A 20884-nucleotide genomic window follows, 5' to 3' on the forward strand; every position below is an offset into this window, starting at 1 on the left:
GTTTGCTTGCGTGAGCTTGGGGGGGGGGGGGGCTCCCTGAGTGATGACTTCACCACACGTCCTCGTCCCGTGCCCAGGCCTGGTGTGCCACTCGGTTTCCAGCCACAACTGGACCCCTCTGACCAACCAGGTGGTCTCGGGCAGACCCCCCCCCCGGGGACTGAGGGTCACTGGGTCATCTTGGGGGCCACCACCCCTACAGGCAGGGTTGGAGGAGACACACCTGAGCCTGGACCAGGGTGACCCAAAGTCCTGGTTTGCCCGGGGCCCTCCCAGCGTCAGCACAGAAAGCCCGGGCCACCCGCGGAGAATCCGGGTCCCCTCACAGACGGTGCCTGAGCAGAGCTGTTGGTCTCATCAGGGTGGGCAGCGGTCCAGAGCGCTGACCCCAAACCTGTTCATCATGACCTTTTGGTTTCCTCAGATGCCTTCAGAGGAATCAGCATCACCAGCCTCTCGCCGTGGAAGACCTTTGATGTACTTACAGAGCATTTTATTTCTTCCTTCAGTTTTCTGCAGATTGAATAACACCAGTCCCACAGGCTGTGGGCTTATGCCATGACCCCCGGTCGTCTCCACAATGGCCCCAGCCCCCGGGGTTTGGAGCCAGTGGGAGGACTGAAGGCTCCAGAAGTTGGGCCCTTCTCAGGGGCGAATCCTCATCTTTAGAACCTTTGGTGGGGGGGTGGTGCTGGAGGGTCAGGGCCCAGGAGAGTCCAGCCTGGCCTAGCGAGAAGCTCATCACAGCATCCAACTCAGCCCTGGACTCTCTGAGGGGCGTGGGGGGTGAGGTGTAAGGCAGAGAAATGTCTGATTTGGAGTGAAACCAGGTCAGAGTGGTGGGACTTGGCCCAGAGCACCTCCTTCTTACGTGCCCCACTTCCCCAGGCTCTTAGAATCAGCCCTCTGCAAACGCACCTGCCACGGGCAGAGCCCCATCCCCAACACCTCCCGAGAAGCCTCCCCAGACTCAAACCTCCTAATGGGCCCCTTGTATGCACGCCTGGTGCTCCCACAAAGATGTGCAATTCATCACTGTCTTGGCTCTAACCTCCAGTGATCATTTCTACATTTTGTCACGAGAGAAGCTTCTAGAATGTGTAGAACACAAAAGGATCCATAATAATAAATCCCATTATGGGGGAGGTGGTTCGGGGAATGACTGTCTTGTTATGTTTCTAGACTGTTTTGTGTTAATTTTATTTTTCCAGGGATATTTCAAGATCTTTTAGGAAGGAGAAGCTTGACTTACTTATCCTGCTTTCTGTTTTTCTTTTTTCTTCTTTTTTTAAACCTTCACAGGATGTGTCAGGGTGCCAGGAGCTAAAAAGCCCTCAGTTACTATAGTCAGAGGATGAGGAATGGATTCTGCATAGGCCGCCACCCAGCATGACACCCCGCACGCCAAAGCTCAACGGTGTTTGTTGAATGAATGAGCACTCCCTGTCTCGGAAATGGATCCTGCTTATCCCCTATTTGCCAGCCTGGTGAATATGAATTTGCCAGAAACAGAAAACAACATAAAAAAGATGGAATAGGACAAAAATATACAAGAGTGGGATGAAGTGCTTGGTATTTAAGTGATTTCTCGACTTTTTACAGGGGATTCTGGCTCCTATCCTCTCTCCCTCACTGGCAAAAGGAGCTGGGCGTATATTTGAAAGGTCCTTCCTCTGGGATTCATACTGAGTCACCTTCCAAAACCCCCAGCTCCTTCAGTCGCAGAAAGGCAAGCTGCAAGACGGGAAATTCAACGTGAAGTGTCACATACATTTAAACACTGGTATCCGAGAGAAAATCTTCCATGGGACTTTCAACACTTTTAGCTGCTGTCTGCACCCGCGAACTGAGGTTTATTTTACTAAGGGTGGCATTAGGCGAAGGCTTCAGCTTGACATAGTGATGGCTTCCTCTAGCAGACGTGCTGGTCAATTTGCCTGCCGTGCTAAATTTCCCCCCTCATTTAGGATGCTGTTCCCATGGCCTCCAAAGAACCAGCCCCTGAGCTAGAACACAAAAACCTAACACAGGGACCAGTGTGACTTCCCATGTAAAGAAACTCCAGCCAGGAAACCCTCAACATCACTTGGTCTGTGTCTTCATTTGTGAAGTAGGCATGTGATTTGGAATTAAATGTAATCACTTCTGCAAAGCACTTAACACAGGACATAGGCTAACGGCTCAGGAAGTGTGAGTCCTGGCAATCACGGTCACTGTAAATATATTACCGTAAAGTACATTGTCGTCATTGTTGCTGATGCAGGAGTGACAAGTCTGGGGGCTGGGGCCTGAGTTTCCGTGTGGGGCCGTGAACAGTAGATGGGGTGAACGAGATCACAGCTCCTGTCTTCCCAGCTCAGCTCCACTGGCTTCTTGCTCTCAGATGCTCATAAGGTTGAATCTGGTGCCCATAAGTCTTTGCCCACCATAGCCAGCCTCCCAGATGGCCTCGCTGCCACGCCCATGTGCAGTCCCCTCCACCGCTGAGCCAGGACCCGAAACACAATGGGCTTCTCTCTCTCCCCTAGGTCGTCTGGAGGAAGTGTGTCCATGACATGAGGGGAGGCCCACGTTGTGAGGAGCCGAGAACCAGAGCCCCCCACCCGGAAGCACTCAAGTCTTCTGATGATCTCAGCCCAAACCAACACACACACAACCTCAAGAGACATCCAAAGCCAGAAGGACCCAGCTAAGCCACCCCAGAGTCCTGGCCCTCAGAGAATGGATGTTTGTTGTTTAATGCAGCTAAGTTTGGGGTGATTTGTTATGTAGCAAGAGATAACTCATACATATCTTTTTGCTTAAACCTGATTGAATGCATGTTTGGACTTGCAGTGCATGATCTCAGGCCAAGATCCTTAACTTTAAGAATGTTAGCTTAAGAAATAGAAACGCAAATAAAACTGTAAAAGTTGAAGTTTTCCATGCTCTTTTTCTGAGGTCTATAAAAGCTGCCCTAGTTTTAGGGCATATGACTCACCTATCTGTCCGTCATTTCCCATCCCACATTCATCCATCCATGCCTTAAGATTGGGGTTTTAAGATAGAATATACATAGATAAATAATACACAGTGGTGGGGGAAAGAATCCTTTTTCTTTCTAGAATTTCTTTTGGGAAGGTTTCCTCAGAAAGCTGTTTTTGTGGGCATCTGGGTGGCTCAGTTGGTTAGGCATCAGCCTTCTGCTCAGGTCATGATCCCAGAGTCCTGGGATTGAGCCCCACATCGGACTCCCCGCTCAGGGGGGAGTCTGTTTCTTCCTCTCCCTCTCCCCCTGCATGTGCTCTCTCTCTCAAATAAATAAAATCTTAAAGAAAAAAAAAAAAAAAGGAAAACTGTTTTTGACCAACTAACTTGTGGTAAAAGTTGAGCCTCCGGGACATGATTTATTCAATGTGAGACTGTAGAGTGTGTGTGTGTGTGTGTGTGTGTGTGTGTTGGGGCTGGGAGGGTTGCAAGTCACATTTATTTATGTATCTTCAGAAGAAACACAAGAAGAGGAAGAGGAAGGGAGAGGAGGGGGTGAAGGACAAAGGCTCCATGCTGTAGCTCTTCCCCTCGCTCTCCCTCATCTTATGCAATATTACTAAACTCATAAGTGAGGCATATGAATTAGAGAGGCAAAAACCACGATGGCACAATCCTCTGTGTTCACATCAATGCATTGGATTATGGACTGTCCAGGCACAGCAGCAGGGAGGAGGAGGAAAGGTTGGGAACACAGAGGAACTATGGGAGGGCTTTCAGAGTTTCACAGAGCTATAATATGGGGGGGTTGAAATACAGTTGAATCTCTGAGGGCTGCTGAAGACCCAAGGTACCTTGGATGGATGTGTGGATGGACGGATGGATGGATGGATGGATGGGTGGATGGATGGATAATAAATGGAGGATGGATGGAGGATGGATAAGGGGCGGATGGGTGGATGGATGGATGGAGGGATGGATGGAGGGATGGATGGATGGATGGACAACTGATGGATGGGTGGGTGGATGGATGGACGGACGACGGATGGATGGGTGGATGGATGGATGGACGACGGATGGATGGGTGGATGGATGGATAGAGGATGAATGGAGGATGGATAGATGGAGGATGAATGGGGTATGGATGGATGGATGGGTGGATGGGTGGAGGATGAATGGAGGATGGGTGGATGGATGGGTGGGTGGATGGAAAGTTGGGTGGGTGGATGGAAGATGAAAGAATGGATGGTGGATGGATTGGTGGATGGATGGAGGATGGAGGGTGGATGGGTGGGTGGGTGGATAGATGGAGGATGGGTGGTGGGTGGATGGATGGATGGGTGGGTGGATGAGTGGGTGGATGGGTGGGTGGATGGATGGGTGGGTGGATGGGTGGATGGATGGAGGATGGGTGGAGGATGGATGGAGGATGGATGGATGGGTGGATGGTTGGAGGGTAGATGGATGGATGGATGGATGGATGGATGGATGGATGGGTGGATGGGTACATGAATGGATGGATGGGTGGGTGGATGGATGGATGTAAGAGGGATGGATGGATGAGTGGGTAGATGGGTGGGTGGATGGATGGAGGATAGATGGATGGATGGATGGATGGATGGATAGATGATAAATGGAGGATGGATGGAGGATGGATAAGGGGTGGGTAGGTGGATGGATGGATGATGGATGGGTGAATGGGTGGGTTCATGGATGGATAATGGATGGATGAATGGGTGGGTGAATGGAAGGATGGATGGATGGATGGGTGGGTGGGTGGGTGGGTGGATGGAGGATAGATGGAAGATGGATGGGTGCGTGGATGGATGGAGGGTGGATGGATGGAAGATGGATGGATGGATGATAAATGGAGGGTGGATGGAGGATGGATAAGGCGTGGATGGGTGGGTGGATGGAAGGAAGGATGGATGGATGGATGGATCGATGGATCGATGGATGGAAGGATGGGTAGGTGAATGTATGGGTGGATGGAAGATGGATGAATGGATGGAGGATGGATGGGTGGATGGATGGATGGATGGATGGATGGAGGATGGGTGGATGGATGGAGTATGTGTGGAGGATGGATGGATGGATGATAAATGGAGGATGGATGGAGGATGGATAAGAGATGGATGGATTGATGGATGGATGGATGGATGGATGGATGGATGGATGGATGGAGGATGGGTGGATGGATGGAGTATGTGTGGAGGATGGATGGATGGATGATAAATGGAGGATGGATGGAGGATGGATAAGAGGTGGATGGATGGATGGAGGATGGATGATGGATGGATGGGTGGATGGGTGGATGGGTGGGTTGGTGTATGGAAGGATGGATGGATAGATAGATGGATGGATGGATGCATGGATGGGTGGACAGAGGATAGATGGAGGATGGGTGGGTGGGTGGATGGAAAGATGGGTGGGTGGATGGAAGATGAAAGAATGGATGGAGGATGGATGGATGGATGGATGGATGGATGGATGGATGGATAGATGGAGGATAGGTGGGTGGGTGGATGGATGGGTGGGTAGATGGATGGATGGAGGGTGGATGGATGATGGATGGAGGATGGGTGGGTGGTTGGAGGGTAGAAGGATGGATGGATGGAGGATGGATGGATGGATGGAGGATGGAGGGATGGGTTGATGGATGGATGGGTGGGTGGACGGATGGATGGAGACAGAGGCAGAGTAGTTGACAGGTGCCAGCTCCCTGAGGGCTGAGAGCTGCAAGTTCATTTTATTCATTTTTGTACACTCAACGTGACACGTGACAGATTTCATAAACCTTCATGGAATAAATGAGTAAGTGGGTGAATAAATAACATACAAATGAATAAACAGATGGTTTAACTTTCAAGTTCTAATCTTCTAATATGTGTACTCCATGTCTGTACTCACTGTGTGGTTATCCTGAAAATCATGAATTTATTTCATAAGCTTACACGTATTTCAAGGCTGTGGAAGATATTCTGCCAGCTCAAGCATACTCACCACAAAGCCATGCTTACTGCTTCCAGAAGGCATCACCTTTCCTCCTGGTCCACCAGACAAACATTTATGCTCTGTCTTCACCTGAGAGATGCAGAACGGACATAGCATATGTGTCCAGCCTAAGCTCTCACAAACGAGCTGGCTTGTGCTGATAACTGAGTTCTGATTCTCTTTCTTGGGCTTCTCCAGGATTCTGCAACTGAACCTGCCATTCTTCTGCACACATCTGAGCTGCTCTCCTCATGGGCCACGCATGAGAGTCCTCTGCCTGCAGAGCCCTGCATCAGCCACAGAGGCTCTGCACACACACCACACACGGCTCCAGGGGTCTAAACTGGGGCAGCAGCAGCCACTGAACTTAACTCAGTTTGCTGGTTTTTTCCTAATCGCACAGAGAACCTCAATAAAAGGAGATCATTGCAATACCAGCTGTCAGCTCCAGTGCGGTCCTGTAATTATCACCTTGCCAGACCTTGAAATCCTCCTACATGCTATGTCATGGTTCTGAGTTCATCTGAACTTATGAATTATTTGCAGAGATAATGAAACGTATCAGATTACCTTTCAACTTCATTAGAAAGGAAATGAACTGGCAAGGATACTGTAATGACTTACGAGAAGACTTTCATGTCCTTAAAATAGCTGACCGACTTCGTCTCTCCTCTGCTCTCCACCCTCCCTCCCCTCCTGTTCTCCTGCTACTTCCTTTTCCTTCTCATCCGAGGCTTAGAAGGGCAGGAGACTGGAGGGACCGATCATGAGAAAAAGTGTGTGTGCGTATGTGTGTGAGTGTATGAGTGAGTGTGTGCATGCACATAGGAGTATGTATGTGTGAGTGTGCGTGCACATATGAGTGTGTGTGAGTGTGTGCACGTGTATGTACATGTGTGTATGAGTGTGTGCACACATATGTTAATGTGTGCAAATGAGAGTATGTACGTGTGTGCGTGCACCTATATGAGCATGTGAGTGTGTGCACGTGTGTGTGAGGGGTGTGTGCGTGAGTGTGCCCAAGCAGCTGACTCTGACTCACAGGGAAGGGACCCACATCTTCCTGCCTGCTTTCTCCTGCCCCCCACCCACACCCACTGCTTTGGGTGAGATTGTAGAAGGCAAGCCTCAAGCATGAAAACCAACCAGAAAGGATATTGTGAATAAAATTATCTTTTCCTTTTCTTTCCTCTTCCTCTCTCATCGCCCAGAAGGCTATTTATGAATGTACGGCACTCACCCAGAACTTCTTCCTCAGACTCTACCCCACTACCTAACACCCCCTCGATGGCCAACTGACAGTCCGCATGCCCATGGGAGGTGCTGCTGCGTGCTCACTGCCTGGCTGCAGGGCACGTCTTCTGCGTGGGTGGGCTGCACACCTGAGCGCCAGGCCTGTGAAGAGCAGCGTGCACCTGACCCTCCATGCTCTTCCCTGCTGTTGACAACACAGACAATCCTAAAGGCCTCAAACAGGTGGGGCTACAAGATGGAAGGGTCCAGCCTCCAATGAGCTCATGGGAGGCCACTGGACCAGAAGCTTCTCCCTTAGACCAGAATGAGCCAGAAATAAGCTCCTTGTGCATCTAGCATCTACCAGTAACCACATGTTTGCTTGCCCTGAAGTAGGGGCTGGACCAACCCCCCACTCAAAATTTGACTTGCATGTTGAGCCCGATGCCACACGTGGACCAAGAGGAAGAAAGAGTTTATAACTGACATGATGAGTCTCTCGGGGGAGCAGGGCAGGCTCCCAACAGGATGGCTGGAGAATGAGGAGGGGTCTGGCTTCTGTTATGATCGGGGGTGGGACTAGGGCGAGGGGTCCCACACACAGGCTGGGTTTTGTGCGGCTGGAACTCCCCACCCCCGGTATCGAGGGAGGGAGCATGCAGACCCTCTCCTCAGCTGGCCCAGATGTAGGGAAGAGGAAGAGGGGCTGAGGAGGCCCAGAAGCGGTCAGCAAACACACATGGAAAATGGAGTCAGCCTCCCTGTTACACCACAGCTGGAACCACCTGGACTTACAGGACATCAGAACCGAACCCACGATCTGTATTATCTGGCTCGACCCTGGCCGCCCCCCTGCTCTCCTTGGGACCAGGCCCACCAGCCCCCAAGCTGGGCCTGAACAGAGGGCCATGTTGCAGAAGTGGTTGGGCCTAAAGTCATTGTCACTGTCCACCCACCATTCTCACCCTCGCCCTCCCCTCTGCGGCCCCAGCCGGGAGAACCCCCAGGGCCCGTGGGGAGACCCCTGTCTGCCAGGAGCAATGCTTAAGGGCTGGACTGCAGCTGCTTCCACATGCCAGGGAGCCGCAACCCAAGGCCTGGCTCTTTTTTCCCTCAAGGTTTTCTAAGCTGGAGTCTAGGGTTGGTCACTCCATGACTCTGGAGAGCCACCATCTGCTCCTGTGGGTCTAGGGGTTGTGTTTTCCTGATTCCGAGAAGAACGAGCCCAGAGAGGTCTTTGCAGAGAGGGGCACCTGCAGATGCACCGGCCGTGCTTGCACCTGCTTTATCACTACTGGGCCCAACAAGGCATATCCAGGACGCAGCTGCATGAGGCCTCCACATTCCTCCCAGGACACCGGTTCCCACGGACCGGAGTGGCTCTCTCGGCTTCCTGCTGATTCTAGAAGGGATCCAAAATTTCATTCAACATGGATTTGTGGCAGTCTCATGAGAACCAAGCCCGGCTCTGGAGCTACCTAATGAAAGCCTATCCTCATAGAGCTTATGATCCAGGGGATCCTGAATCCAGCCCTTCCTACCTTTTTCTGCACTTGGATTATGTGGATTAATTCTCATTAGTGCCATTCTCCAATTTGGGGCAAGCCCCACCTTTTCACACTCATTCCCATCCTTAGGTCCCTGTGTGGACCCATCCCACCCCAATACACGCTCATGTCTCAGGCCACCCTCGACCAGAGGGCTCTGCCCCACTCCTCCCTCGGAGTCCCCAGGGCCACACTTCACAGCGAGTGCCCTGCAGACCAGCCTCCCCCTTGATGCCGGGACCCGAGCTCCCTGCAAGGGCGATTGGGGAAAATCTGCGGGTGTGTTTAGCCCTGCAGGGCCCACAGGTGCTTGACCACAGATCTCTGCTTTCACCCAGCACCCCTCCACGCAGACGGCTCTCTGCAGCCCGTGGAGCCCAGAACGTCACCTCAACATCACACTTACTCCCTGCGGAGCTGTGGGAAAGTCAGAACAGCATCACAAGACCTGTGCCCTGATGCCGCCGACCAGCAACATTTCCCCAAGAGCCTCCAGCTCTGCCCTGCTGTTTTCATTGCCGCAGTCAAAACAGGCCGTCCCCGGCTTGGGGGCCCAATGGATGCCTCTCTTTATAATTTAATGTGGGGACTGGTGCTTAACCAGTTCTCCTTTCCCCCAGGTCCCCTGCTCTGGAATCTCAGAGATATATTCCTATCGGAAAGGTGATGCTGTTTCTCCAAGGTGCCAAGCATTTCTGAAAGGGCCAGGGTCTTCTGCTCAGAGCCTGGGCATGGCATTGGGACAGAAACTCTGCCGTGGTCTGTAAGTCTCTCTGCCAGCTGCCAGGATTCCTTCCGGAAGCCAAACAGCCTCCCTGTGCCGGTGCATCTCTCCACCAGCAGGTGCGTGTTTGCCCCTGAGGTACCTGGTCCAGGAGGAGAGGGGCCTGCCTGGGGGAGGGGTGTGTGGGGAGGAACCACAGCCGCATGGCTGGCTGGGAGCAGACACCACACTCAACAGCCTGCAGAGCCGAGCAGAGAAAAGCTGTGGTTCCCGAGCTCGTTCTGTGTGCAAAGCATGGCTGCAGGCACCCGGAGACGCCCTGGACCCTCGTCAGCCCCCCACGGGACGCATAACGCGCGAAGTGTGGTCAGTATTCACCCCAGCACTCACCCAGGACCCAGGCATTCAGCTGCAGGACATGGAAGACCCCAGGGACAGGACCCAGCGTCCAGGTGGTGGACAGGAAGGACAGCTGCCCCCAAGGTAATTCAAGGGCACTGGGGCACAAGTACAGAAGCACGTTCGCGCTCAGCCGTGTTCTCACGTTATGTGCAGGCCCTCAAGCCTTACAGCTGAAAAGTCTACTGTCCGATCATCTCTCGGGGACAAAAGCACATAAATGAGAGCCACTGGTGTCACTGCCTGTGTGGGAGGCAGGTCCAACCCCGAGAGCCCTGGACACTGGGCTCTGGTGCGCATGCCCTCGGCAGGGCTGGCCACCAGCTGCCACATGGCCGTGCCGCGGACGGGTGGACGTGAACCCCGGGTACTGGTCAACGTTCAGCAATGAGCCCGGGGGAGGCGTGCGAGGCAGGGGAGGGCACGCGATCTGCTGCAGGTGCACACACTCCGACCGGGCTGATTTCGAGCTGCCAGGGCACCCCAGGGAGGACGCAGATCGCTATGCTTACATGGTGATCCCCCGTACGCACAGCACAGAGCACAGAGCATGGCAAGATGTCCTGAAATAACCAGGAGGTGGTGAGTTTTGACTCTTCGTTACCTTTGTTTTGAATATGATTTATTTCATTGTGAGCTTACATAAGCCGTTTTCAGAAGGGCCGTGCTCAGAGCAAGAGCCCTAAGAAATGTAAGGAGCGGCTCCACAGCCCAGCACTCACCAGCTGGGAAGGAAGCCTGCGTGGGCGTCATGTGGTGGCTGAGGGGTCAGGTTCAGCACAGGAAGACACTCCTGGGGGGCCCGGAGCTATCTGAGCAGAGCTGAACAGGAGCAGAAACGGCCGTGGCGATGTGGGGCAAAGCCCGGGGGGCCTGCTACCCTGCCCGGCTCCTGGGTGCGGGGGCAGCCAAAACCCAAGCCAGGGAGCGCCCCAGTGACAGCAGCGGCCGCAGCCCTCTGCCCAAGCCTCGCAGCCCAGGCCGCCTGAGACCCAGACCGCTTCACCAGCGCACAGTTTGGAAAGGAACAGCCCCAGCCCGGGAACAGGAAGGGTTAGGAGGGGTCTGTGCAGTTGTCAAAGCAGCTCCACTCGCCTCTCTCGGGAGAGAACAAAACTGCCCCAACAGCGATAACTTCATTCAACATCGGTGCAATGGCCAAGCCTACAAACAGGAAGCACAGGGGAGATCTCGAGAGGGCTGAGCCCTGTTCCCCGGGATCCCGTGCCGGCCGGCCGCAGGACTGGGGGGTGGGAGGCAAGCAGCTAGCGTTCAATTCCAGGAAGGCTCCCTTCACGTCTGTGGTGGGGAGGGAAGCTGGACACTGAGGACCAAGGTGTGCTGAGCCCCCTGCACAAGCCCTATGCACATAACTCACTTTGATGATCGCAACCACACTAGCAAGGGAGGTAGTCTTGCCCCACCTTACGGACGGGACAGCTCAGTTTCAGAAACATCGGGAAGCTTGCACAAGACCCCGTAGCGCAGACCCTCCCGAATGTCGGGTCATGTACCCTTAGCTACTGGCTATGGAGAAGGCAGGTGTGCTGGCCACGCTCCTGGGACAGCGTCCCTCCCGTTCTCCCTCCTCCGGCCCTGTCCAGCATCACCCCTTCAGGAGTGCAAAGGGCTCAAGGCCCTGGGGACAAACAGACGTGGGTTGGAGTCGAGGCTCCACGCGTCACTGGTAACTGTCACTGGCGTAACCTCCACCAGCTTCAGTACTTAAACTATGAACCGGACCAGTGACAGCCCCTACTTCGCGATATTGTCGTGGGGGTTAAGGTGAGACCGTGCGCGTCGCATGCTCTGCACGGGGCCTGCGCGGGGCAAGCGTTGGAGAGCGGCCAGCACAGGCTGGAGAGCACAGCGCGGGAAAGAGGGGTCAGGATACTGTGGCCGGAACGAGGCGTCAGGCGGACAGCTGGTCCAGGTGACATCCCCCCTCCCTCCAGAGGCCCGGGACCAGGATGCGCACAGGGCACAATGAGGACAGCGAGGGGGACCCACCTCGCACAGAGGGGGGACCTCTTACCTGACTTCCCACGTGCAGGGCACTCTTCCCGGTTCTTTGCAAATATGACCTCATTTAATCCAACAGGTCAGTGTAGTGGGTGTCATCATCCACCTCAACTTAGTGACATGGAAAGTAAGTGACCCCCCCCCAGTCCTGCTCTGCCCCTTTGGGCACAGCCAGGCCTACGGCTCTGCCCCTCCAAGGAAATAGGAATCGGGTCCCCACGGCACCTTCCCTGACACCTGTGCCCCTGAGAACCTCTCTCCCAGTGCCCAGAGCCGTGCCAGGCAGGGAGAGCCGCTTTGGGATGTACCCAGGGCACTGTCCCCTGCTCTGCCCTCCCCCCTCGACTGTGGGACAAACAGACAGGTGAAGATATCCCAGCAGGCAACGTTATGGGGGGGCACATGGGGGCTTCGATGCCGGCCCCAGCTCTGCCCGCCCCTCCCTCGCTGAGGGTCTCTGAGGTCCCAGAACGTCTTCGTCTATAAACGCGGATAACGTGGACCCCACGGTGCCGCGAGATGCGAGCGCCTGGAGCAACGGCCGACACCTGGGTTCAGAGCTGTGGTCACCATCCCCCACTGAGGCGCAGCCCCGAGCCCCGGTCTGGCTCGGTCCCTGGGGCAGACTCACCCACCCGAGCGTCCCTGGCCTCCTGGTTGGTAACGCCCAGCTGCTTTGTGGGGTTGTTGTGGGCTGGGCGAGGTCATGGCACCTGGCGCGGCTCCAGCAGCTGTTCACCCCTGTGCTCGTGATTAGCTCTCACAGGACCCGAAAACCGGCTCAAGCCCCCGCCAGACCAGCAGAGATGGTTCGGGTTTGCAGCTTGTGGGAGGGGAGCGCTGGGGTGTTCGTGCACTTGCAGCTCTGCCAGCTTTCAGGGGAGCCCCTCAGGGAAGAACCCGCCACGGCGAAGCAAGGCTGAGGCCCGCACAGAAGGAGCAGAAACCAGGCACTTTGTCTATAGCTCTGTGGCTTTAAATCTCCTTTTCTCCAAAAATGTGTGCTAATCCAACTGTCGCAGGGGCCTGAGCTGCTTCGCTGGCTCTCGGGTGATGGAAAGGACACGGGGTTTTGAAGTCAGACGACCTGGGTGTAGAGGCAGGTCTGTGGCTGCTGAGTGACTATGGGTAAGTCGCTTACCCTCTCTTAGCTTCTGCCTCCTCCCTTAGAAAATGGGAAAAAGAAGAGTATCGACCTCAGAGGACCATGAGGAAGGTCAAAGAGGACATGAAAGCAGCCTAGGCGAATGTGGGCTACCCTTTGCTGCGAAGAGAAGGCAACATTCAAGGTCAGTCTCAGGAATCAGAACCTTGGGATGTCGGTGTGTCCTCCTCTGTGGGTCTGAGCTCCCTACTTCCATTTCAGTGGTCTCTGGGTAACTGTGTCTGCTATTACGGACCACTGCGCATCCTTCTGGAAGGAGGCAAAGTACAACAGCAAACAAAGCAGCTCGAGGGTGAGAAGTATGGCGAGTCAGGGCTCTCGCAGCCGGTCTTCTCAGGAAGGGGGTCAGATATGGGGCCAGCTGGCCCCACATGCAGCTCGCCCCCCAGCCCCAGCTAGCCAGCCTGGACAAAGGGAAGTCTGGTCCCCAAAATACCGCCCAGAATCCCCTGGTTTTATACCTTCAGCCTCAGAGCAGAAGTCTGAGTTTTGTTCTCTGTACAATTTTAGAAGCAAAACACCTTTTGGAAACTTTTTTTCTAATGTGCCAACCCCGCAGAGCCGAATGCAGCCTGTCATGGGGTTTAAACGAGACCAGCCAGGTACGTGAGACACTGGACCTGCCACGGCATGCAAACGTGTGCACGGCGTGTCACACCAACACCATTCATAAGCCTGAGGCACGGGCCTCCGCCGGGAGCTGGACACAGGTATAAGCAGTCTGTGCGTGTCCAACAGAAGCAAACAAGCAAGTTCTGGGAACAAGGTGGAAATCACTGTGCCCAATCCACATGGAACATCTCAGCCTTGTCATTATTTACAAGCCCCTAGAACAGCGGCTACCCACAGAGGACAGATTGTCAAACGGAAAATTCTCAACAAGCAAATGTCCCCGCGTGAACGATGCAGCAACATATGACTGTGCCGTGTCACTTCCCAGCCGCGGGCGCAGAGCAGGGACCGCAGTGCTTTCTGGGCACGTGGCTGCTCGGGGTCCTCGACTCAGGGTGGCTGTGACAATGTGGAGCCATCGATCCACGCTCATGGGCTCTGTGGTGCTCTGGATTGACAGCCCAAGAGTACAGCTCATGGGGGCCAAGAACTAACACTTTGAGCCTGTGAATGTTTTACAAAATCATTCTTCCCTCGGATTCCCACCTCCCCTCGACTTTGGACATAACTCAGGACGGATGGACAGCCCCACGCTGCGTTCCTGGGGTCGCAGAGCCGGCTCTCCCACCACAGAGTGCGCAAACAGCCCGCGGGCTCGGGGCCGGTCAGGGCTCAGAGGCCAATGTGTGCGCTCTCCAGGCCGTCCCACAGAAGCGCGGGGCATGGCCAGTGGTCAGAAGAAACACGAGGCTCAGGGGGTGCCACACACTCGGCCTGGATCCTGGGTCATTCCGTCCTGGGCAGGCCCCGGGCAGCCTGTCAGCCACCCCTCCCGCGGCCCCGGGGCTCAGCGTGCACGGCACGGAGATGTCGGAGAAGTGCGTGCGCTCAGGAAGCAGCAGTCCTTGCCCAGGAGAGGGCCCACGGCCCCAAAGGGACCACACCCTGAATGCAGGCTGGGCAGCGACCCCTTGGCCCACTGCTGCTGCAGGGGCCCTCAGTCCGCAGGTGTCTCTCACGCGTCCCCGTCTGGGCCCGGCTCCCGTGAACTCAGCCTCGGAGGACGTGAGCGGTCTGAGTTAAGAGCTCACTAGCGTGTAGATCATGCTGAATGCAGAGAGAAAAGGAAGAGAGGGAGTGAGCGGGGAGCCTGCGAGGGACTCAGACCGACCTTCACCCAAGGGTCCTTCCCCAAGCCGGACCCCATGGCTTCTTTCTCGTCCCGGCCCTGGAGCATCTACTCCCCGCCCTGCTGGCCCCACTACTTCCCACCCCACTGGACTAACCTGTGCTGTGAGCGTGCACCGAGTCCCTTGGGTAGAAGATGTGATTGCTCTAAGTGCAGCTTATTATGCTCATCCGCATGGTTATCATGGTGGCTGTGCCTCCTTCCTGCAGGTCCCCAGGCTGGGGCGTGCAGGGGGTTCTCTCCACCCCACCCACCTCTGTGATACCACACGATACCCCACGCTGGGAAGAGGCCCGTCGTCACCATTCTGAGGCCCCACTTGTGAACGCAGGCCCTCTGGGCATACAAACGACACGAATTCTGACCCGGGTCACTCCCTGGCCCTCCTGTGTTTAATGGAATGCACGCATTAAACGTGCATTAGGAGCATGTGTCCTACGGTGGTGACCCAACGCAACCAGGGAAGGAGTCACGCATCCCTGTGCTTTTAGGAAGGGCGGCAGGCTAATTCTGCAACATTGGGTAACATTCCACGCCAAAATATACCACTTTGCCTTCCTGGCACAAAGAAAAACCACCCCCGTTCACATTATAGAGAGGAAAAAGGGTCATCTGAGAAAGAAAACCAAGCGGGAAGAAAGTCTGCTTCACTTCTAACCCTATCCAGTTTCCAAGGCCCTACGAGCTCCTCGGAGCAGCTGAAGTTCCATCTCTGCGAACCCGGTTCACCGTGTGTCCACGGAGCATCACTGGCCAGGCCCAAGCTGGAGGGTCTCCCTGCACTCAGGGGAGCCGGGGGTCACGTGAGAAGCAGACCATCGCTCAAGGTCACAGAGCCAGGGAGGCAAGGCAAGGAGCCACGCCCGTCTCTCCGTGGTGATACCGAGTGGGGTCACGGATGCCCTTTACTCACTCTACTCACTTTCAGACTTTCAGCCACTCATTCACCATTATTGAGCGCCTCTTGCATGCCACGCACCATTCTCGGTGCTGACAGACAACGGTGAGCGTGCAGACTGACACCTGCCTCGAGGGACCACACAGCCAAGCTGCAGCAATAACAAGGAGCTCGTGAGCACCTACTGTGTGCCACGCTCCAGCCAGGGCACCACAGACACACAGGCGGATGAGACAGATGGGGTGTCTGCCATCAAGTCGGCCAGAGAGAAGACAATCATAGAGGGAGAGGAATACACAAGAAGGAGGCAGCCGTGACCCAGAGCAGTGGGCGGGAGGCTGGTGCCACCTCACCCTCCTGGCTTGAGAGATGGTTCCAAGGCGCAGGCAGACCGTCCACCCTGGACTAACCGCCGGTGTTTGCATTCCTGTTGGCTAGGATCCACCCCAGGAACCTGCAAGCATCTCCTGGTCCACGGGGCACCTGCTGGGGTATTTAGCACACGATGCTGAGACGAGTCCGGGCTCTGCAGCGAGACAAACGCGTCTCAGCTAGGGCCTCGGACACATTTCTCAATCTCTGCAAGGTCCTGTGAAATGCCAACCCCATCTTAACAGGGTCCCTGTGGCTGTCACTTCAGTCCATCCCTGTGCTCAGCTTGGACGCAGCTGTCCACCTGCGTGGGTCCCCCTTTCCCCCACAAGAGTGGCCGGGGCCGACGGTCCTGTGCGCCCACAAGCCCTGGCTCCAAGGGGCTGGGAGTTCTGGGGCGAGAGACACGGGGTCTTTGAGGAGCTCGGCAGAACCTCCGACACCAGGTTCAACAAAGAAGGGGGAGCCCCGGCTGCCACCCAGGGTCCCGCGAGGCAGGGAGCAGTTGTTCTAGTTTTGTTTTCGCAACACAGTAACTAACAAATGCAACATGAAGGCAGAGCCAGACTGAAGGAAGGACAGACAGCCAGCCGGAATGTGTGGGACACGAGGTTTATAGGATGATCACGCTCAGGCAATGGGCAGGAGCCGCCCAGGCCGCCCGCCCGCCCACTGCCGCCCCCTCGCGCCCCCTCCCACCACCCCCGCCACCCCCCTCCCACCCCCTGCCGCCCCCCTCCACCCCCCACCGCCCCCCGCCGTGCCCCCCCCCACCCCCCCATGCCCCCTCCCGCGCCCCCGCCGCCCCATCCCACGCCCCCCGCCACCCCCTCGCACCCCCTTCCACCCCCCACCACCACCCCCGTGACCCCTCCCGCGACCCCCACAGCCCCACTGTCCCCCGCCCCCACTGCCCCCTCCTGCCCCCCACAGCCCTGCAGGAAGGGAGCTACTTTGCTGTGACTTCCCAGGTCTTCTTTCCCACAACAGACGGATGCTGGCAACACAACTGAAATGAGGGGATGTGACCTGCCTCCATCTCCATCTGGACTAGGGTGGACCCCAGACGAATGAGGAAGGAGCCCGGGGGGCACGGCTGCCTCTGGGGCAGGCTCATGACTCTGCAGTGGGGGCGTCTGCAGACCCCCACAGAGGAGACTGAGCTCACTCCAGCACCTCACGTTAGCCCACGGTGTCAAGTCCTTAAGCCTGGAGGCCACCCTCTTTGGGCTCCCCAAGGCAGGAACCAGCTTGAGCGAGCTTCAGTGGCTAGAAAGTTCTGAGTTGGAGTCAGAGAGACCCGAGCACGGCTCATTTTTAAGTGTGGATAATGCAGCCACTCCCCAGCCCGCCCCAAGCCTGGGGCGGCCTCGCTAACACCCCACCCTCCTCTTCCTCATGTGGCTAGCACCAACAGCAGTACCGGGACACTGGCAGCTTTCCTGGCCAAACGCAGGTAGCCACCGCGTAGTGAGGTGGCAGGTGAAGTGTCCCAGAAATGAGCCCAAAGAGGAACAGGAGGGAGATGCTTTCAGAAAAGGTGCTCTCGGGGCCTGGCCATAGGCAGTCTGCTTTCAGCCATCTGCCTCGCTAGGCCGCTCTCTGCAGAGGTGCAGACATGGGGGCGGTGCTGAACAATCGCAAAGTCAGCACGGTCTACCTCATTAGCGAGTTATGTAACATGGGCAGAGTCGTGAGCCTGAGCACTCAGTGACCCCGCGTGCCCCTTTGAGACGCGCGACCGCCCCCCGGGGTCTCTGTTCTGTCCCCCAGATGCTTCCACGTGGACTAGGGGCCACAGGGGACCCAAGTGGCTGAGCTGGGGACGGAGCCCTATGGGGAAGGAGTGACCAGCTGTGTGTCACCAACCGCCTCCCCAGAGGTGTGGGGACAATGAATTTCTCTGTGAGGCCCTGCGGATGCACCCACCAGGGGCCAGGCCTCCTTCAGGACCCGCCACCCCTCACGCCTCCATGCACAAGCCCAGGCTCCCGACCGAGTCAGACAGCTGGCATCAGACCCATGCGGCTGCGACCCCACCCTCACAGCCCTCCCCCCCCCCCAAAAGCCAGAGGCACAAAGCGCCTGCAGGACCCAGAGCGCCAGGAGGGATAGACACTCACCAGTAAAGGTAGTAGAAGAAGGACAGGAGATAAAACGCGAGTTTGCACCAGGCCTCCTTCTGACAGTAGCTCAAGGTGTCCGCGTTCATGACCGCCGGCGGGTCGTAGGCGAGCTCCGAGCTGTCCGCTGGACAGTGGAAATACCTGCGGCGACAGAGGACACGGCGTCCTTGGCTCTGGGGCTTGGAAGGGCATCCGAGGGATCTCTGCGAAGCAGCGTTCCGCCGCTGCCCACATCACTGCCCAGCACTGAGGGCCGCTCCCAGACACAGAGACCCTCCGGCACCACGGGCACCGCGCCCACAGAGAGAGCTGCTCCGAAGGAAGGAAACCGAGTCACCTGGAGGCACCGAGAAGAGCCTCCTTGCTCCAGGGCTGTGGGCACCCCTGTGGGCGTCAGCCCAGAATGGGGCGGCAACACGCAGGGCGGCATCACCCCCGACCACATTCTACCCTGATCATTAATGACTCTGGGTGTCATGCTGTCCCCCACACAGACCCTCTTTTCAAATCCGGAACACTGGGGGAGAGATGTCACACTCCTGCAGGAGTGCGGTGGGGTTCAGACACTTTTCTTCTTGGTAGAAGGACCCAGAACAGCCAAAGAGCATTGACCATGGCGGGGGGCGTAGCAGCAGAAGGACCCAGGGGGAGCAAAAGCACAGGGCATGGGACAGAGGGAAGCTGAAGCAAGCTTTGTGTCTGTGGAAACACCCAGCGGAGGCCAGGACTCTGGTGGTGAGGCTGGGCGGGACTCAAGGGCCACCCCGCGGCTGACCTCTGGCCCCCGGCACGGCCTCTGCGGGCTGCTTTCTGTCACTTGGGTGAAGGAGGCCAGAGGTTGGGCCGGAGAGGGGCCCTGAGCAGATGACTCCCGGGCTCAGAAGGGTACCCTGTAACCAGGAACATGGGACCCGGTGTTCCAGCCTGACCTCACCCCCCAGAGGACAGCGACAGCGACAGTCATCACCGGGTGCCAGGAGGACAACGCAAGCCGGGTTCAGTGATGCCTGCCGGCTCACAGCTCTCCAGGCCACACTCCTTGCCTCCCTGGGAGCACATTCCAAATCTACTGGCCTTGCGGAGACCTCGCTCCGTGGGGACAGGGGCAGCCAGGTGGCCAAGCGGCTCGGTGGAGAGAGTCAGGGCTCTGCGGCTACCAGCCACCAGACTGACCATCCTCCAGCCGGCCATTGATCCCTCCGAGCCTCAGCTTTGTCGTCTGTAAAATGGGGACGGAAGTGCAGAGACAACTGGGTGCTGGATGCAATACTCTGCCAAGAATGGGACCGGACGGAGGTACCCCACTGCTTTCCTCCAGTGCCTGAGAATAGGGCGGGAGGGGCCGGGTCTGCGGGACAACGTCCTTAGCCCATGGATGAAACAGAGAAGGGGCCTCAGCTCACCCGGTTGTGTGGATACTGGGTGAGCTAAGCCCACACAGTCCCTGAGCCGGCAGGGACTACATTCCGACGCCACCTTGTTCCCACCTGACTGCTCTCCAAGCTCAGACTGCAGGGGGTTACCCTCACTCCAAACAGGACGCTCTCTGGGCGCTGGTTAGGAGTCTGCCTTCAGCTCAGGTCAGGATCCCGGGGTCCTAGGCTTCTCCCTCTGCCCCTCCCCCTGCTTGTGTGCTCGCGCTCTCTCTTTCTGTCTCTCTCGCTTGCTCTCTTTATATAGCAAATAAATAAATTAAATCTTTATTTAAAAAAAAAAAAAAAAAGCACAGGACTTTCTTGTGTAACTGAGTCACCTTCCTTTCTCCCTAACCTGCACTTTGTCCTCTCCTCCTGCCACCCGTCAGGGGCGCCATCCCCTCCCAGCCAGCAGCTTCGAGGCTACCTCTGCCCTGCCCACTGCACCTGCTCACTGGCCAAGGCCAAGTTCACCTCCACGTGAACTCTCTGCCCTTCCGACTTCCATCGCTCTGTCACACTGGGGTCAAGTCCATCCTCTCTTCACCTGCGATGCCATGGTGACCTCCCAATTCCAGATTCACAAGTTCACCCTCCTACCTGTCCTCCCCATGGCTGCCACCAGTCATTTTCCTAAAACTAGGATCAGGCAATGCCACTTTCTCCCCGAAAAAGCTTCTGAGCACTTCCATTTCCTTCAGAATACGTTGATTCCAACTTCCCCAGCAGAGAGCTTCGGACCCTCCACCCCTGGTCCCTCTGCTGTCTGTCAAGCCCACGTCCATTCACCTCCATCCGAGGACCCTGCATCCAGCCTCGCTGAACCAGGGCCCTTCCCCAGCACACCGAGTGCTGTCTCACCTCTGAGCCTGTGCCCGTGTTAGCCCCCCAACCTGCAGACTTCACTTCCCAACCTGCAGACTTCGCTGTGTCCCCCAGCCTGCAGACTTTGTCCACCAGCCTGCAGACTTCGCCCCCCAACCTGCAGACTTTGCACCCCAACCTGCAGACTTCACTGTGCCCCCCAGCTTGTAGACTTTGCCCTCAGACTTTGCCCCCCAGCCTGCAGACTTCACCGTGCCCCCCCAGCCTGCAGACTTCACCCCTCAACCTGCAGACTTCACACCCCAACCTGAAGACTTCTCTGTGCCCCCAGCTTGCAGACTTCACCCCCAGCCTGCAGACTTTGCCCCCCAGCCTGCAGACTTCGCTGTGCCCCCC

The 20884-nt window shown here is 56.4% G+C and overlaps 1 protein-coding gene across 5 annotated transcripts in view; it reads right to left on the reverse strand.

The window, feature by feature from the left end:
- Positions 1 to 4546: 4546 nt before the first annotated feature.
- CNIH3 (cornichon family AMPA receptor auxiliary protein 3) overlaps positions 4547 to 20884 on the reverse strand; it is a 220682-nt gene continuing 204344 nt past the window's right edge. For 3 of the 5 annotated variants that reach the window (XM_064594497.1, XM_064594498.1, XM_064594496.1), the window contains 2 exons: positions 18246 to 18389; positions 4558 to 14770 (listed from right to left, as the gene is read on the reverse strand). In XM_064594497.1, coding sequence (XP_064450567.1) covers positions 14743 to 14770; positions 18246 to 18389 — 172 coding nt within the window. In that variant the 3' untranslated portion in view covers positions 4558 to 14742. Of the gene's footprint in view, positions 14771 to 16103; positions 16277 to 18245; positions 18390 to 20884 lie in introns of those variants that run through there. The other 2 variants (XM_064594495.1, XM_064594499.1) reach the window with 2 other exon arrangements.

Source organism: Mirounga angustirostris, unplaced genomic scaffold (assembly GCF_029215605.1).
Source record: "Mirounga angustirostris isolate CCGP_5_RB_7025 unplaced genomic scaffold, mMirAng1.0.hap1 SCAF_6, whole genome shotgun sequence".
Lineage (NCBI taxonomy): Eukaryota > Metazoa > Chordata > Mammalia > Carnivora > Phocidae > Mirounga > Mirounga angustirostris.